An 18,746-nucleotide genomic window follows, 5' to 3' on the forward strand; every position below is an offset into this window, starting at 1 on the left:
AGTAGTTTTTATTTTGGTGTTTTGGAAATTGGTTTGAAAAGTAGGGGCAAGCTTAGCTTTCTAACTTAACCTAGAGGTACCAGATTTGAGCTCTTTAAGCTTAGCATCTATTTGCATAGCAATAGCTATAGCATCATGGACAGTAGAGGATTTCAATAATTTCACATCATACTTCAAATCATGCTTTAAACCTCCCAAAAAACAACTCTTAAGTAAAATTGGTCCAACATCAGAAGATCTGTTGGCTTGTGAAATTCCATGATTATTTTACTGTGCATGTTGGGCGTAGTTTGAACAAAGCCTCAGTGCTATCTTCAAACATAGAAAGCCCAAACTCCTGACAGAAAGCTTTGGTGAATTCCTCCCAACGAGGTGTGCTCTGCAAACAATCACTCCATCGAAACCACTGCAAGGCTTCATGCTCCAAATGAAAAGAAACCGTGAGCACTTTCTGGTAATTTGGTGTGTCATAATATCAAAAGTACTGCCCCGCTTTATAGATCCATGCCACAGGCTCATCACCATCAAAGAAATGAGGGAAATCCAATCTGTGGTACCATTGCAGATTGTTTGGTTGAACTCTAGGATCACAGATCTCGCAACCTAGATCTTGATTGGAGCCATTTCAAAGTCTTAGGATGTTGATGACCAATATTATGTGGATCTGGATCATCCGTTGGAGGAACCAACTCCGACGAGGAACTCCATCCCCCCTTAAAATTGAGCTCACGCCGGAATTGAGGGACCATTTCCATGGAAGATTCGAGCGTAGCAAGTTAACTGTCCATGCTTGTGAAACGAGTCGTGGTTGTGTGGCGGGGCATACATGAAGGGAAATTAGGAATCAAAGGATGATACTAATGATAGGATCCAAGATCCAATTCCTAATTCAACCTTAAGTAGAAGCAAGATTAGGGGTGGGTTCGGTTTCATTCAGTTCGATTCGATTTTCTCTCGTTTTTTCGGTTTGGTTTTTTTTTTTCCCTGTTTGGTTTTATTCAGTTTGGTTTTGATTTTTTTTATTTAATAAAACTTGGTCTTTTTTAATATGGAATTTAGAAAACAGGCTTGGATTGGTAGACTAATAATAATAAAATGGGGAAAGTGGGAAGGTAGTTGTATATATACAATCCTATTCTATTAACCTCAATTGCAAAGAAAATGATAACCATATCCATTCCAAAAGCAAACAAATAGAGAAGCTCTTTCAAGTTCCGAAGTCATCCAAAACATTCCTCTATAACCAACGAAATATCCTCCCTAATTGAACCAAGTATGTTCCTCGAAAAGGCCCTAGGCTTAGTTTCAAACTTGGCAACAAAGTTTCACAAAAGAAACATCATTGGCATAAATTCATAAAGTGTAAAGGGATTCGGTTTTCCAAACCTCTAAAACCGAAACCAAACCAATAAAGTTCGGTTCAGTTCGGTTTTTCCTTTTTCGATTCAGTTTTTTTTTTTTTTTTTTTTTTTTCGGTTTTGATTTAGTGTTCGGTCTCCTTTTTTTTTTTTTGGTTTTCAGTTTTTTGAACCCACGCCTAAGCAAGATCATAGATGAGGGATGAGAGGAAGGAAGAAGATGGAGCTGAGCTCCTAATTCCGGAATATTATTTTTTTTACTAAAATGAGTGTTGCATTCCCACTAACTGTAAGAGCACTTATGAAACTCGAGTATACATTTTCTGCCCGCCAGCAATTCCTAACAACCTTAACTAATCACCTATTAGGTCCTGATTAATCCCACACTAAGTGATTAAGCTAATCACTCGTTACAATCATATCATGCGGCGAAACGATGAATTGGAATCAAGGAAGTCATGAATTCGGATGGTGATTGAGTTTAGTTTGAAATCTCTGACTTTAAAAAATGAAGAAAAAGAATACAAAATGTCAAGTGACATTGTTATGTTGAAAAGGGAACACGTACCAAAAGATCGGCTGCGTTGTAATATGGGGCACGCAACGCAACCCATCATTTGGATAGAGAGCATATATGAGTGTATGTGGGATCCAATTTGGAGTGGGAACAGAAACTTGTGGTCCGCTGATGAAAGGCATGTCAAGCATCAGGACCCTTCAATTTCATGCCAGGAGAAAATGTGTGAAAACTTTCCCCGCTAGGCCAGTTTTGACAAATATAACTGATTAGGATAACCCCAAAATGAAAAATAACGCTTGTGATTAACAACACCACCACCACCACCAAAGCTTAAGTGAGGTCGGCTATATGAATCCTAGAACACTTCTAATCAACAAAAGTTAAATATTCTTGTAGCTCATGCAGTTACCAGGCTTAAAATGCGATTGATGAAAGAAAATACAACACTGCAAATTATAATGCCTCCTAAATTGTTGTTAGAAAGGAATCATCTTCATCGTGTATTATAATCAACTACACATGGTCTATAAATCTTGTATCTAAAGTTAAAACAAATTTCTTCAGTTAATAATGTTATTCACCAATGAAGAATTTCTCTGATGAGAACATTTGCCCTTCAAGTTAAATCAGGCTATAGTTTCCATTCAGTTAAAATTTCTGTGGTTTTTGCTTTTTTTCCCGTCTTCCAGTGACTAATTTTTTGGGTTCAGTATGCAATTCAAAGAATGAAAGAACCTGCAGCTTGATACGCTTACAAAGAACACAAATCTGCATGATAAACCAACCTTGATGCTGCCAAGGGATCATATTCATTCATTTTTGAACAAGCTTGATGGAACCTGAAAGGAGAATATTATCGCAACTTTCAGAAAACAGAGCACAGATATCTCAAGAGTTTCAAATCTAATAGTTAGTCTCAATGGTGAAATCTAGCCTCTACATATGAAGAAAGGATTGGCTCAAGGAATCAACAAAAGATATCCAAAATATCCAATCTTATTGAAACGAAGAGAAGAATATCAAAATCTACAAAGAAAAGATATGTTCTATATATTGAGAAATCAGCCAGATTACGTTAATCTCCCGCCACCCCCCTGCTGTTATATTAAGTTTAGGTGTTTAATGTGAGAACGTATTTGAGATAAGCCAACGAAGTCCAGATGAGCTCCCAGCACTAGGCAAGTACATTACTAAGAATTGATTTTCTACAAAATTTGGTTTCAAACTTGAAAAGGGAGACCACAAATAGAGTGGTAACATGAGCAAATGGTGGGTTATAAAATATGAAAGTTGGAACAAGCATTTGCCGTAAAAATACTTGTACAGTGATTCAAATTTTATCGCATCTATGATATATATCAATCCAGCATAATATGGAATTTCTGTGTCTCTGACCCATTTTTCTTTTCTATCAGATCAAAATTTGAAAAAACTATAGTGGCTGATTGCACTACAACAGAAATGAATGGGAAGTTTTCTGAAGCTGTATCTACTAAGTTAATCCGGAGGCATCTCACTGAGGAGCGTGGTTTTTTAACAGATACTACAGTTTTTATTTTATAATCCAGTATTATTTGAAAATTTAGTGTCAGGCATACCTTCACATGATGTGGCATAATCTTAATATCGAAGGGCACATGGAGCCATGCTTCAGGTGGATAGAGCAAAAAATTCTCTGGCTTACTGGTATAGACATCTGCATACTGATGAATGTGATAGGCAAAAGCAGATTCCTGACCTTTATCCGTAAGAAATGTGGCTCCAAAGGACCTATTAAACATTTTTTTCATCTTGTGACTTGCCTCCTGCCTCCATTCATTTAACTCCTCCAACAGTGATACGTAAGCTTCCCTCTTCTGAGTAAAAGCAACAGTAGCGTGCAATCTACCAAGCAATTCTTGTACTATATGAAATTTCGCCTGTGCCCAGAAAGAAGTTTCAGAAGCATGAAAATTACCTGACAACTTTGAATAGCAGGAACCCTTCTTATGAGCTTAGAGGATAAGGTAATGTACATTTGATCACCATATGTGAGCACTGCGCGTTGTCAATCCAAAGTAGTTGGGTGTACAAACATCAAGAAATAAAAATAGCAACACCAACGAAAAACAAGAAATAAAAATAAATAAATAAATAAATGAACAAAATGAGAAAGATTATCAGAAAATACCTGTTCCAAGCGGTAAGTATCCTTGTTTTGAATAAGTATTTCATCCTGCCAAAAACAGAACATATCAATGGAAAAACAATCCACAAAATGGTTCAGACTTTCAAACTGAAATGTCCAGAAAAGCAAAACAAAGGAATTCGCATGATCCTTTTTGCCCATTGCTATGGATACACAAAACATTGGCTAATTTAGATGTTAAGTTTGAATCAAGTAATTAAGAACCAACACCCATAAGTATAAAATTTTTCCCTTTTAATTGAACCGAAGTCTATTAAAAATCAGGTCTGATTTTGAAGAAGAAACAAATTTTCATTGCAAAGTAAAAATACAGGAGCGGACAAGAAGTCCGCAAAAGCACAAACGAAACAGGATAATTAGCAACATCACCATGACACTTGGAAACTCTGAAAACAACACAATACTAACTAATAGTAGCATTCTAATCACGCCAAATTTCTGAAAAAGACAAACAACAACAACAAAGTCTTTTCCCACTAAGTGGGGTCAGCTATTAAATTTCTGAAAAAGACAAATCTCTAAATTCTGTAGTAACCGATGCCCACAGAGATGACCATAACCAAACTTTATCCCAAAGATTCTCCCTTCTACTGACTTCGTAGTCCTAAAAAATCAGCTTGTTTCTTTCCATCCAAATGACCCTAAATAGCTGAAACTATTCATCCCCATAAGACCTTGATTTTCTTCCCTTTACTGATAATTTATGTTTCTCTACCATAAAAGAATAACAATCCCCGGGTAAAACCCAACTGATACCAAACTCCCCAATCCGAGAATCGTCACGTGTCTCAACAGTCCAGGCTGACTGTTGAACTGTAGCTTTAGCTGGCCTTGCCGGAGAAATGTGTCTGATCACCCTCTGCAAATTCCGATCACGATTGTCAAACCTTTGCGAAGGCTCAGAATTCTGAAATCCATCACAATGGGATACCAGAAATTTAGTCTTCTTGCTGCCGGGAGTGTCTGATTTTAACTCTAAAAGTGGTGTTTCCATCAACAACATTAACAAACTCTAGAATAAAACCAGTCCTTCAAGCAAATACTCAAATTTTGCAGTTCTATGATCAACTTCCACCAGACCATCACAAGCATCACCAATCTTCTGAAACCAATTGTTAGTCCATAGATGCGGCGGCAATCCCTCAACAGCAATCCAACCACCGTAACTAACCGCCTTTTGATCGCCTGATTTGAGGCTTTGCCACCAGCCAGACAACATCACATCTGGATAGTCACTAATGGAAAAGGAGCCCAGTTCTGCAATCTTCTTTGCTTCTTCTGAATTCTGGCAAACAAACAGAGCTTTATGGCATTGAAAAGGAGACAAACGAATCTCCCTCCCTAGCAGGTTTAGAAGTGATTTCTCCACCTTTTTTCAGGGCTAATGCACCACTTGTCTCTTTCAAACAATTACACACACCAATTATAATTTTCCAGAGAAATGTCTCTCTTATTCCAGATATTCTCTACCCACAATTTCTCTTTCACGTTCAAATTCCTTTAAGCTTGAGCTCTGTATGAAAACCGAGGGACAACTCTCGACTTCCGACACCCTCAAAAAATTCCATCTGCCTCACTTTTGGAAAGAACTAAGAAGACCCCATTCTTGTTAGAAACTTTCCATCCAAAACTGATAATTGTGACTTCTGTACTGTCTGAAAAACCTATGACCTCTTGCTTGTAATAGAAAAGAAAAAAAGGTCTAACTTCTTTGTCCTTTGTTAAACAGAAGCTTGCGGTAGCAATTGGTAAACCACTCCATGACTACACATATCAAAATGAAAGTAAAGAAAAACTGTTTATTGTTTATTTTTCTTATTATTGGGTAGGGAAGGGGTGGAGAGAAAAGGTTGGCCAGCTGCTCAACTGAAAATAATCAAGTTTCTCCTTCTACAGGAACAAAAAGGAAGTCTGATTTATGGATATAGCTATAAGTGATAACCCGAGCAGTTATGAGCCAATAAAATTCAAAAAGTATTTATATTCATCTCACCTAACCTATCATTTAATCTGTAGCAATTTAGAGCCACTATTTGAAATTTTTGAACCTGTAAAGTTTTCTTAGTTTTTCTTGTTATCTTTTCAATCCACTAGTGTAACAAGTAAACGAAATTAGTTCTAAAGCATTGTTCCTTGTATCAGCTATTAAGCACACCAGAGAGAATAAGAAACCATAGAGGACCATTTTAAATAAGAAAAGTATCCTGGAATATACAGAACAGTCATAAGTATATCTGCATAAGAAAAGACATACTTCTAGCTCATGAATTATAGCAGCAGTGCGCCAGCCAGCTTTTGCAGGCCCCCTAAGGTCGCTAAATAGGTGGTCTCCAAAGTACATCACCTATCAAAGGGTGCGTTAGTTTAAATTTTTAAAGAATAAACCGGAACGTTATCTACCATGATATACTAATAGATAATGACATGCAAAATCATGAGTTATAAGCAATAACTTTGAAAAAAAAATACATGAATAGAAGTACCTCTGGTCCCTTCCACTTGGTAATATGAAGGAAGGATTTAAGGCATCCATGGTAATATATTTTATTAGGAAGAAATTCATTCACCTTCTTGAAAGCTAAATTATCCTTCTCCGTGTCATAGAAACTGCATTGAAGTTCCAGAAAACAAGGTGCAAGATAAAACAACAAAAGATGATAGCTTAGCTCTTTCTAGGGTAACTAAGATATTAAAACGCAAATAAAAAAGACACCAAAGAAATAAAATCACGACACAAGAGGGTGAAGAAAGTATCTGTCACAGATTTAGCATTTCCATGGTGCACAACATACGGTACAGGAATCCCATGTCTTTGAAGCTAAACTTTATAAAATGGGGATAGACAAAGTGTTGAAGATACAAACCGGAATGGATGCTCAGATGTGTAGAAATCAGGCTTATTGGCTTTAGCGATCACAACATCAAAAAGTTCCCTCCAGGAGTCTCTGTATTCCTTAGAATCCTAAGAACATGTCACAATCAACTCAGTAAACTTAATATCGATAGCTCACAAACTTACAGATAACCAAAAGATCAAGCTAACCTATACAGACACACATGACACATGCATGCACACAGACAAGCTCTCTTAAGTTAGCACCTATTTTACAGAACCAACCACTAAATCTAATCTTTATTCATGCACATCTTACACACAGATTTTCAAATTAACTGGATATACATGGATACATTCCCAATCTCATAATAGTTCAATGATGAGAGGGAATATCTACACATATCCAGTTGATTCCAAAATTGGTCTCAATAAATAGAAAGGCTGCATATGTACAAGATCATAAATTAGTAATTACTCATCACAGGGTAAGATGCTACAAGTGGTAGTGGTAGAATTTTGAGTTAGTTGACTAACCTCCAACATAAAGGTCATTCCTCCGTCCACAAAGTAATATGGTGAGTTAGTCAGCAAGAATAGTTTCTTTCCCTTCTCCCTGAGCATCTTGAGAAAGTGTAACAGTTGTCCCTAAGAAATAGTAAGATCAAACTAGAAACTTAGAGATGCTACAGTGGTTTTACCCTCATATATGCAGCCAGAAATATTAGCATGGGTTGAACACCTCATCTTTCCACAATATACTCATAAAATGTGGCATGGCTTACATTTTTTACTAGATATCTATGGGGGTCAGAAAGAATTCCTCGATGAACCAAGCCACTGCGATGAACATGCTGAATTGCACGATTTACATCTTGATAGATGTAGCTAGCATCAAATTCCAGCTTAGCATCAACAAAATATTGCACGATATCTGAAATGAGGCATGCCTGCATAGTAACAATTGAAACAAACATCGATGGGTTAGAAGGAAAACAAATTATTCAGATAACTGCTAAAAAGAATGATAGTTTTCAAATAGGAATGTTCTCTTGGTCACTGGTGACCAAAGAATGGATGGTCACTCAAACTTGGATTTGATATTAAGGGTGGAGAATAGATTAGTGTTTCAGTCTCAACTCTTGATATCAAATCCAAGGGTGGGTAAGCATGAATCCTTAGACACCAGGCGACTGGGAGAACGTGACTCGGTTTTCAAAACAGGGAATATCTGTAAAAAGGAAGATGAGAGTATAGACCACTTATTTCTTCACAGCTTTGGAAGCTAATGTATTGCTGGAAATATCTGAATTGAGCATAACATGCATGTGCAAAAAGTATTTTGCATTTGGAGGGGGTAAAAGAGAAAACTATTGCGGATGTATTGTGTGACGTCGTTGCCTGGGTGTTACAGATGGAAAGGAATGAACAAATTTTCAAGATTATGGGAAGGTAGGAACTGGAGGTATGTAGGACAGAATGCAATAGGCCATCATTGTGGGCTTCAATTCTGTAAGCATTTAGGGATATGTCATTCTTTCTATCATGCAGATTGAAATATGGTGGTATCTTAATTTTTCTTTGTGATTAACCCAACTGTTACGAATATATTGCAGTTTTATCGGCAGGTTTGGTTCAGGATTCTGCACGCCTTACGGGGACTGACAGCTTGTCCACTAAATTTGTTCTTCTAATATCAATGTTCATACCAAAAAGAAGAATAAAGTGATAAGTTCCCTGTCCTAACTCAACTCCTTTCACCTGGCATACCAAATGTCGGTCTGTATGGGCCAAAGAAATTACTAATATTAATACAGTTTACCCACAAAACTTACCAAATCCCCAAATTTTGTTCTTTCAGAAGATGCCTATAGGAGATGTCTATTTGTAAAAATGTTTTAGTGGACGAATGTTAATATCAGCCCATACATGCATGAATCTCATAAAAATAATTGCATAACTAACCTCGCTAAAGCAAAAGAAATCCATCAACCCAACAAGTCCCTGGGCCTGATCACGACCAATATGTCGTGTGCCATATATTTCTTCAATTTCCTTCCTGCTAAGCTGAATTTCATTTCCAAAAAGAGGGAAAAAATAAATAAATAAATAAATCTATAAACAGATTATGAGTATCAAAATCTATTAGTCTATTCTTCTCAAAAAAATCTATTAGTCTATAAGTTCATGGAGCAATGAAATAATAATTGTCAAATTTTCACAAGGACAAAAGCCTAAACTCTAATTTGTACTTTCCACATAAACATAACCAGTGTCCAATCATTCATTATTCATATAACATGACAACAAAGTAGATTGTACTATTTGGACAGAAGAAAAGTACTTTTCCTTAAGCATTGGATACTCATTCAGATTTATTGTGACAGCCAATGTTGTTTGTTAATATCATTAAAATTCTCACATCTGAGTTCTTTTTCCTTTTCCATATGTGGGAGCCAACAAAAATGTAGCTCGTAACCTAGGGCCTAGGCAGACGTATGAAGAAAATACCTCCATAAAAAAACTTTCAGTTCTAGAAAGCAATAGACTATAATCAGAAAATATAAGTTAATATATTTAGTTCTTAAGTACCTTACGACGACCATAGTAGCATCCATCTGGTTCAATTGACCCAAAAAAATCCAGCTTCAATAGGCACCCTTTTAGCTTATCATAATACAATCCTCTAATGGGAAAAGTCGAATCATACTTAAATTCCATGCAAACCTCAGGGTACCGAAACTGACAAATCACAAACGATCATATCTAATTACACAGAGTTTACATGTAAACCATAGCCCCATGATATTATATCAACAATGCTTAAAGGGAGTAAACTAACCTCATTTACCATATGCTCCTTTGCCATATCATATATCAAGCTCTGTAAATTGGCAGAATAATGTGCCAGCGTGTAATCATAGTCGAATCCATAAACTTGAATATTGTCCAATCTCAGGTTTTTATTTACATATATCCCTAATTTCAATACATTACATTAATCAATATTACAATTGACATGAGTAATGAAGCTTCAACCGAGTAACAAGAGTGCACCGTCAAACCTTTCGGATTCATTTTAGGCATTGCTTTAAGTGCGGCTGGAATCTTGAGGAAACTCTGCTTCGCAGCATCAAATTCACGTCGAATCTGTGCTATCTCATCATTAAGAACTGAAGTATCAGCTTCAGGTAAATTGCTCGGAAGAGTTTGCTCGGAAGCAATTGCTCCATAGCTTCGAAAACCTATATTCAAGTAAATTGAAACAAAAAATTAATTTCAACAGCCGTAAAGATCAATATACATTTTCAACAAGCGTTTTATTTGAGGCACTTCAATGCAATTGATATTCTTGTAAAATATCGGATAAACATTGTTGCATGTATAAATAAAAAAATAAAATATATATATATATCAGAGAGGACGAGAGAGAACCTTGCAGAGCTCCAGAACCAGAAGATGGGAAGCTCGTCCTCTGCAACGAAACAGAAACAACAAATAAGATTGGAAGTTATAAGTACGAAAATAAGTGCACAGAGAGAGAGAGAGAGAGAGAGATATATATATATATATATATATACACATATATATATACGTTGATGGAAGAGCAGAGAGGAAGCAGCCTACGAACGCAGGCCATGGGAAGGGAACGAGAGAGGGGTTTTAGCTCTGCAGCAGCATTCGGAGGTTAGGGTTTTCTCTTTGAACTGTAATTTGTAATTTGTAATTTGTAGGGGAAAATGGAATCGAATTGAAGGGCGAGGAGGATGCTGAGATTGTAATGAAGGGGATGCAATTACAACAGGCATGCGAAAAACGAGGATTGCCAGGCAGTAGCCGCCATTTTAATATTGACTTTCAGGTACAAACGTTACCTCCTCCCTTTCTGTGTTACCTTTTAATTTTTACAAATTTGATTTTGTTCTTGAAATATTATTAGACACAAGCCGCTCAGGCCTGCTTCAATCCTTGAAATAAAACTCAAATTTTAATTTCTAAATTTACCCTAATTTTCTTTAATCTTTAGGGCAAATATGAGTTAAAACTTAAAACTTATTTCTAAGACAAATTTTAAAATTTAAACTATTTAAAGATAATAAGTAGGGTGTTGAGTATTACTATTGCTTGAGGGTAGTGACGGTGAGTAAAAATGTACTCTTTTGTTTTACTATAAATGATATTCTACACTAATTTTACTAAAGAGATGGAACCCATTAATACATCAAAAATATTACTCTTACCATCTATTTGTATTATCATTTGTATCATCTTTTTAATAAAGATGGAATCTACATGCGTTGGCGAATTACTCTTAACACATTAGGTTGAAGAAAAAAAAAACCCTATAGAATCCCTATTGGACATGGAGTTCTAATCCAAGTACATCTCTAGTTCGGCCATGAGGGGGTTCGCTGCTATAAATAGGGAAGTGACTGCATCATTCAAAACCCTTTCAAATCAACACACAAATTGCCATGCGTAAAGCTTCTCGACAATCTTTGAGATTTTATCTTCTTTCCCCTTTCTTCTTGCCAACACATCTTCAATTTAGATAAACAACACTATGAAGGCAACCGGCGACATCTTCAGTTTAGATAGACAGCACTGGAGCCGTAGAATCAGCTGACCGAGGAGCACCTTCAGTTTGGATCGACAGCACTGCTTTGAGGTCGACTGGTTATTTATCCAAGTCTCGATTGACAAGGATTTTTGAGTCCTTATTGGTAGAGGTCATCTTATCAGCTTTCTTGGTGAAGTGAGGTGTTACAGGTTACCAAGCCTACACACCACGTAGGCTTGGTAGTTTTTAGGGTCAACATTTTGGCATGCCCATTGGGACCCAGTGCTAAAACTACGAAGTTCATGACCATTGAAACATCGTCAGTAAAAAAGAAAACAGTCATAGGTAAGTCAACAACTAATCTTCCATCTACAATCCAAAGCCTAGGACATGATGGCTTGTCATAGGCACAAAATCCTCATGTTGTTGTAACACCTGAAGTCACAGGTACAACACGTCGAGAAAAGGAAATTAATGTCGGCAGTTAAACTCACGATGCAGAAATCCCCACCAAAATGACAAAAGGCATTTTTGTTGAAGGGCTAGTGGAGGATTGTGACGAGGATGGTGATAAGGCCTTTGATCCACCATTTAGATCTTTTCTCTAGCGACAATTTGAAGAGCAATCCCGGCAGTTTAAGCAAATGTTCAGCCAAGAGGTAAAAAGCATACTTGAAGAGATGCATGATAATAGCGCCGTGCACAACAGATTGCTCAAGGTTTCTGTTAATAAAGTTCATGATGTTGGACCTGCTGATTGAGCTAGGCAACCTCTTTTAAAGAATAACCCCTTGCCAGCGGTACAGGCCGAGACAGGATCTGCTCGGCTCAAAATGATTGACTTAGAGAAAAGTTGTGGATCAAGCAGTGGATCGAACAGAACGATAGGAGCATATTTATGCTACTTAGTTATGTTGTTTCCTTGCATTTAGTTAGCTACTTACTACTTATTATAGTGTTTTAAGCTATTTTCGTGTGATTGTAGGTCCTAATGGCAAAGTTGGCAAGAAAGTGCATTTTGGAGCCATTTGGAGCAGTTTTGGGCATCAATTGGATAACTTGTGAGTGGAGCAAGATGGATAGACGAATTTGAAGACCAAAGGTGTCTAGGAATGTGCTAAAGAGTGGGAGAAGCAAAATTGGAAGTTTTGAAGATAAGGAATCAGCTACAAAGAAGGAACCTTATCCTATCTTATCCAAAATATTATCTAAACAACCTTATCCTATGTTATCCTAACCTAATCTTGTTTTACCTTATTTCTAGCTGCAAGGGGACCTAAATACTTGATTTCTAGAAGCCTTATCTGCTCCTAAAAATGTGCCGCACCCTTCCCCTTTATCTCTTCTAGAAGTACCAAAATCTGCCACAAAATACAAAGTTTCTAGAAGCCCTAATTTCTGGCAAATTTCCCTAACCTTTTTCCTCTTGGATTCTGAATTGAATTGGCCTTATTCCTTGTGGATCTGGATTGTGCAAAGCCTTTTCATAAATTAGTTAGGTTTTGACCTTTTTCTTGAGGCCCAAGCTTTATGCCGCACCCTAGTCTTTCTCTCACCTAATTTCTACCAAACCCTAGACCTAATTCTGATTTCCCTAGGGTTTTCTCATGCATCATACATATATATACATTTGTGCAACCCCAAATAGGGGGGGAGAACTTAGAGAGAAAATCAAAAAATTCAATTTGTGCCGCAGCAAGGAGAAAAAAGGAAGGGAGAAGCCTTTGTGCAGTGCCTATGCCCAAGCTTTTGGGAGTGTTTGAGCGTCTCTGGGGTGTCTTCTATCCTTGTTTTAGTTTTACAATTATGTTGATTTCATTGTTAATTTCTGCAATCATGTGGAACTAATTTCCTTATAGTTGGAGGAGAATTCGAAGCCATGATTATATGTTTTATATGAATTGATTACATCCAGTTATTGTCTCTTAAGTCTTGAATGTGATTTGCTTATCTGAGTTATCAAAACTTGTTTATGTATGTTGGTTGAGAGTCAACACTTAATTTGCATGCATGAATTTGATGCTAGAGTATAAGGGAATTTCACCTAATCGTTATTTGCTTATATTCACAAGTAGTAGAGGTTGCTAGTCACAGTCATGTTAAGTGAATCCTTGGCATAAGTCTCATGTGTTTCATAGTGATGAATACCTTGTCAATGCTTATGATTTTCATAGAACTTCATGACTTTTGATATGTATCTTTATTATGCGGTTCATATAGAGAACTTGAGAAAGATAATTTGCTTGCGATGCGTATTCCATCCAATTCAATGAGTTAAGGAAAATCTGAAAGTTAATTTATGCTTTTCATGGTCAATTTGGGGCATTGTCATTCATAGTCTAAAGGAATAATAACTAGAAATTGGTTTGTATGCATATTGCATGTGTGGAGATGAACCCTCTAACTAGTCTTTCACCCATTCAATTCACCCAAATTCGTTTTTACAAAGTATTTTTTGCAAAGTTTCTATTTTAAGTTTTAAATTCGTCAAAAACAATCCCCCTTTCATTTAGTCTTGTTATTTGAGTCAAAATCTATTTTATTTTAGTCTTTTGAGTCAAGTTAAGTTTTATTTTCGTCATAATCACTTGTTAGGTCTAGAATTGAGTCTTTTTTATTGTTTGTTGCTGTTTTGAGTGATTTGAGTCAGTTTTGAGTCTATAGAGTCTAATTTAGTGTTTTTGAGTCTTATTTGTGTTGATTAGCATCCCTAGTTAATCCCTGGTCTAGAACGATCCCTACTTGCATATATACTACAATTGTCATCAATAGGGTTTAATTTGTGTGTCAAGTTAATTTTCACATCACAAAACTAACCAAAGAGAAGAAACGGCATCTATTAACATGGTCAAAGTCTAGAGAATGATTGATTCGGCCTTAAAAAAGGGGTTGAAGTTCCCAAAATTCATTCACCCATATCTAGCCTTTATAGAAAGGTTCGAGTGTCCTAAGGGATTCAAGATTCCAGACTTTAGCTTTTTTGCGGAGAATCATCCTTATCCTCATTAGAACACATGGCTTGATTCACCGCTCAATGTGGAGATGTTAACAGTGACTTTCATAAACTACGACTGTTTAATTTCTCGTTGACCGACTCAGCATTCGCATGGTACATCAACCTTCCACCCAACTCCATCTAAAGCTAGGAGGAATTAGTAGAGAAATTTCATGAGTAATTTTATCGGCCAGGGATGGAAATGTCAATCTCTTCTTTGGCCTGGATGGTTTAATCATCCGATGAGTCACCAATGGACTATCTTACGAGATTAAGTTGGTAAGAAATTGGTGCTGAGTACCCCTCCTTGAAGTCGAGTTTGTTAGGCTTGCCCTAAATGGCCTGGATGTGGAGTACAAAAAGAAATTCTTGGGGCCAAACTTTCGAGATATGTACAAATTGGCTCAACATGTCGAGCAATATGATTACTTGCTTCGAGAAGAGAAGATCTCGAAGTCCCCAACTCGAGGGACAATCTACAAGAACCCAACGGTAAGTTATGCATCGGCCGAAGGCGAGGAATCCTAATATGCCAGTATAGATGCGGTCGAGATAGTCATTGACAAACCATACGTATGCAAAGCGTTAGCTCACACCAACTCCAAAGATGTCAAAACTCTCTCGGCTTATGCGAAGGTTGCCGTCAAAACGTCAAAGGTTAATACATTTAACATCACGAAGGCTAATGCCATTTTTGACCAGTTGTTACTCGCAAAAATCGTCAAGCTTTGGCCAGGGCATAATATCCCCAAGGCTGAAGATTTGAAAGGAAAAACGTATTGCAAATACCACAAGTCAAACAAGCATACGACAAACAATTGTGTTGTATTTCGCAACGCCATCCAAAGCTGGATTGACAATGGCAAACTTAAGTTTCCTGAGAAATCTCAAATGATCATTGACGTCGATCCTTTCCCTACGGCAATGGTAAGCATGGTAGATGCTCACCTACCCAAGGACAAGAGAAAGGGAAAAACCGAGTTCATCCCAAAGCAGTACGTCCCTAAGCAAAATTCTCGACCGCGATTGAAGGTCGATCTATCCTCAGACGAGCCATCCAGATACTTTTTAAACCTAGCTTATGCCGAGTCAATGTCAGACTCCAGCACAGAGGAAACTAATGGGCCGTTGGTTTTATATAGTCAATGCAAATCAAACATCATCATAACTAAACCAAAGGAATAGCCACTTCGGGCTGAAGCACCGTAACTGGCGTCTGCAACTGCGACAACATTTGAAAAGGTGCTTGGTGCAGGCCAACACCAGAAAGTTTTCGTTAGGCTCGGCCCTTAAACACAGAATAGCTGGTCGCCTTCGGCTAGACGACGACTCGATTTAGACACACTATTTTACAATGACGATTATTATGCGCGCAACTTTGGAAACTCGAGTTCACCCGCAAACCAGCAAACTTTCAAGCCACCTAAGCCATGCAACCATCGTTGGTATAGCTATAACTCCCATACCGATGTATATACTGCGTTGTCCAAGTCGCAAAAATGCCCCGCCAGAGAATAGAATGTATGGCTCGCTGACGAATGGCCAGGCCACTTCGGCTACCAAATGGCAGTCGAAAGAAACAATGGGTAATGAAGATGACCAACAATTTTCGGCAATCATGGCGAGCTGCTTCAAGGAAAGAAGGTGATCGATCATGATTTTGAAACCACAATTGAATAATCTGAGAAGCGAATCAAACTTTTTCTTTGGCCCGGGGAGATGAAAGTATGCCTCGAGCACTTCCGGAAGGAAGCTGAAAGCAAACTTCCTCCATTACCCCCGCAAATGCCTCTAATCAAAGTCTGACAGAATCTCCATCCGCCATTTCTAGGTAAAGCTCTGGAATACATGTGGGAGTTTTACAAGAAGCATTCGGCTAATGACTTGTACGGTCTGGAAAAAGCATGCCAAGAGGCTTTTGATTTGGCAAAAGCATGCCAACCACTTCCGAACCAAATTCCTAGATGGCGACGTGATTGCCGAGGAGGCTATGCAAGTCGATTTTGTGGCTACCGAAGAGATTGAGCAAGTAAACAAAGATGATAACTTAAAAAATCTTTCGCCGAACTGTTTCCCCGTTCTTCATCTGTTAATCTTCATAATTTAAAGTCGTTGTATGTCACGGCCCATATTGAAGGATACCCGATTTCCAAGATTTTTGTCGACTATGGAGCAATGGTCAACGTCATGCCTGTTTCTATCATGAAAACACTACGCCGTTCCAACGACGAACTCATTCCATCACGAGTAACCATGAGTAGCTTTGTCGGTGACAAATCTCAGACTAAGGGAGTGCTTTCTTTAAAGGTGAATATTGCAGGTCGAAATCATATGACCAAATTTTTTATAGTCGATTTAAAGACCGAGTATAATGCATTGCTCAGTCGGGATTGGATCCACCAGACTAGTTATATCCCTTTGTCATTATATCAAGTCCTCATCTTCTGGGATGGCAAATTGATCGTAGTTCATTTGACCAACAATTAGCCATTTGAAGCTAATATGATTCAGGCTCGCTATTACGATGATCACGTCGGCTACATCACCTGCAATGTTTTAACAAAGAAAGATAGCCAAATCAGATTTTAGTTTAGAAAGCCATTGAGGTTGGCATTGAGATTGTTCACAAGGATTCAGTGAGACTCGGGTTAGCTAACACAATTGATGATCCTGATGTCTGATACCAAACAAGATAAACGCTAGGTCACAGTTTCATCTATCATTGAACGTATGCTGGCTCATTGGTATACTATTTCCAAGCAATTGAATTCTGGCGTGAACTTAGTAGAGTTCCTTGCCGAATGAGACAACGGTCCAGTCTTATCACTTGATAAAGTCCAAGTTGCCCCAGCCGAGCTCGAAGATAAACGGCCCCAAGTCAAAGATCCATTGGATGAAATGAATGTTAGAACGGCTGATAACCTTCAACCTTTGTTTATTAGTTCTTTGTTGCCCCAACCTATGAAAACTGATCTTTATAAATTACTCGAAGAATTTAAAGATTGTTTTGCTTGGAGTTACCATGAAATGCCTGGCTTGGACCGAATGCTCGTCGAGCATGAATTACTCATCAAGGTTGGTTGTAAACCTTTCCGCCAACCCCCCCCCCCCCCCCCCCCGATGATTCTCGACCGAAGTTTAACTCGGCATAAAAGATGAACTCATTCAACTTTTAAAAGTCGGGTTTATTCGGACAGCTCGATACATCGAATGGTTGGAAAATATTGTCCCAATTTTAAAGAAAAGTGGTGCTCTACATATTTGCATTGGTTTTCGTAATTTGAACTTGGCAACCCCTAAAGACGAATATACAATGTTAATTTTAGACTTGTTAATTGACGTTGCAGCAAACCACGAGATCTTATTTATCATGGACGGCCATGCTGGTTACAACCAGATTTTCATTGCAGCAAACCACAAAACTGCTTTTCGTTGCCTTGAGGCACTCGGCACCTACAAATGGGTCATCATGCCTTTCGGACTTAAGAACGCTAGTGCCACATATCAACGTGCTATGAATACTATTTTTCATAACCTGATTGGCACAATCGTTGAAGTATATATTGATGATGTTGTGGTCAAATCGAAGCACCGTCGAACACATTTAGATGATATTCGGCAAGTTTTCCTTTGAATGCACCAACATAACCTTAAAATGAACCTTGCCAAATGCGCATTTGGTGTATCAGCAGCCACCTTCTTGGGTTTTCTTGTACATCATCGTGGCATTGAGGTGGATGAGAATAAAGCTCGAGTGATCATTGATTCTCCACCCCCGACAAGTAAAAAGCAATTACAATCCTTACTCGGCAAAATCAATTTCCTTTGCTGTTTCATTTCTAACTCAGCGGGGAAAATGAAGGCATTCTCCATGCTCTTGAAACTTAAGGATTCTGACAAATTTGAATGGCGCGAAGAGTATCAGGATGCTTTCACGCAAATCAAGGTCTCCCTCACTACCTAACCTGTCCTCATGCCACCTCAGCACGGAAAACCTCTTAAGTTGTATATCTCGGTGGCTGAGGAATCCATTGGCTGTGTTTTTGCACAGGACAACAACAGTGGGCGGAAGCAAGCCATTTTTTATCTTAGTTGGAATCTCAAGTCTATTGACATAAATTATTCAGTTGTCGAGAAACTCTGTTTGGCTTTATTCTTCACTGCATCTAAGCTTAGGCATTACATGTTCCCTTTCGTTACTCAAGTCATTGCCCAAACAGATGTTATTCACTATATGCTTACTTGGCAAATAGTAAAAGGTTGAATTGGGAAATGGACAATGGCGCTGTTC

At 37.9% G+C, this 18,746-nt stretch overlaps 1 protein-coding gene across 6 annotated transcripts; it reads right to left on the reverse strand.

Annotated features, from left to right (window-relative positions):
* Nucleotides 1-2,307: 2,307 nt before the first annotated feature.
* LOC137732323 (HAD-superfamily hydrolase, subfamily IG, 5'-nucleotidase) lies at nt 2,308-10,907 on the reverse strand. Of its 6 annotated transcripts, none has more exons than XR_015957807.1 (15): nt 10,495-10,808; nt 10,335-10,374; nt 9,965-10,144; nt 9,742-9,878; nt 9,492-9,641; nt 8,865-8,966; nt 7,685-7,849; nt 7,437-7,547; nt 6,931-7,028; nt 6,550-6,673; nt 6,321-6,410; nt 4,049-4,093; nt 3,894-3,915; nt 3,477-3,797; nt 2,308-2,717 (listed from the first exon to the last, which is right to left on the reverse strand). XR_015957807.1 is itself a non-coding variant. In XM_068471631.2 (14 exons), exons 1-14 carry the CDS (start codon nt 10,537-10,539, stop codon nt 2,688-2,690), a joined length of 1,638 nt encoding a protein of 545 aa, XP_068327732.1. In that variant the 5' UTR covers nt 10,540-10,907; the 3' UTR covers nt 2,308-2,687. The 6 variants fall into 6 exon arrangements, 4 of the variants coding, with proteins under 4 accessions (XP_068327732.1, XP_088543903.1, XP_068327731.1 ...); XR_015957806.1 differs by having other exon boundaries at nt 10,483-10,682; XM_068471631.2 differs by lacking the exon at nt 3,894-3,915 and having other exon boundaries at nt 10,495-10,907.
* Nucleotides 10,908-18,746: the final 7,839 nt, after the last annotated feature.

The sequence above is a fragment of the Pyrus communis genome, chromosome 16 (assembly GCF_041283825.1).
Source record: "Pyrus communis isolate YQ-2024b chromosome 16, ASM4128382v1, whole genome shotgun sequence".
Taxonomy (NCBI): domain Eukaryota; kingdom Viridiplantae; phylum Streptophyta; class Magnoliopsida; order Rosales; family Rosaceae; genus Pyrus; species Pyrus communis.

Excerpts from the sequence above, each read along its gene's own strand:
- LOC137732323 (XM_068471630.2), bottom strand. The coding sequence starts at position 10,539 with ATGGCCTGCGTTCGTAGGCTGCTTCCTCTCTGCTCTTCCATCAACGTA. Across the intron at positions 9,642-9,741 it reads AGGAGCATATGGTAAATGAG|TTTCGGTACCCTGAGGTTTG; the intron begins GTTAGTTTACTC and ends GTGATTTGTCAG. Across the intron at positions 6,674-6,930 it reads ACATCTGAGCATCCATTCCG|TTTCTATGACACGGAGAAGG; the intron begins GTTTGTATCTTC and ends ACTTCAATGCAG.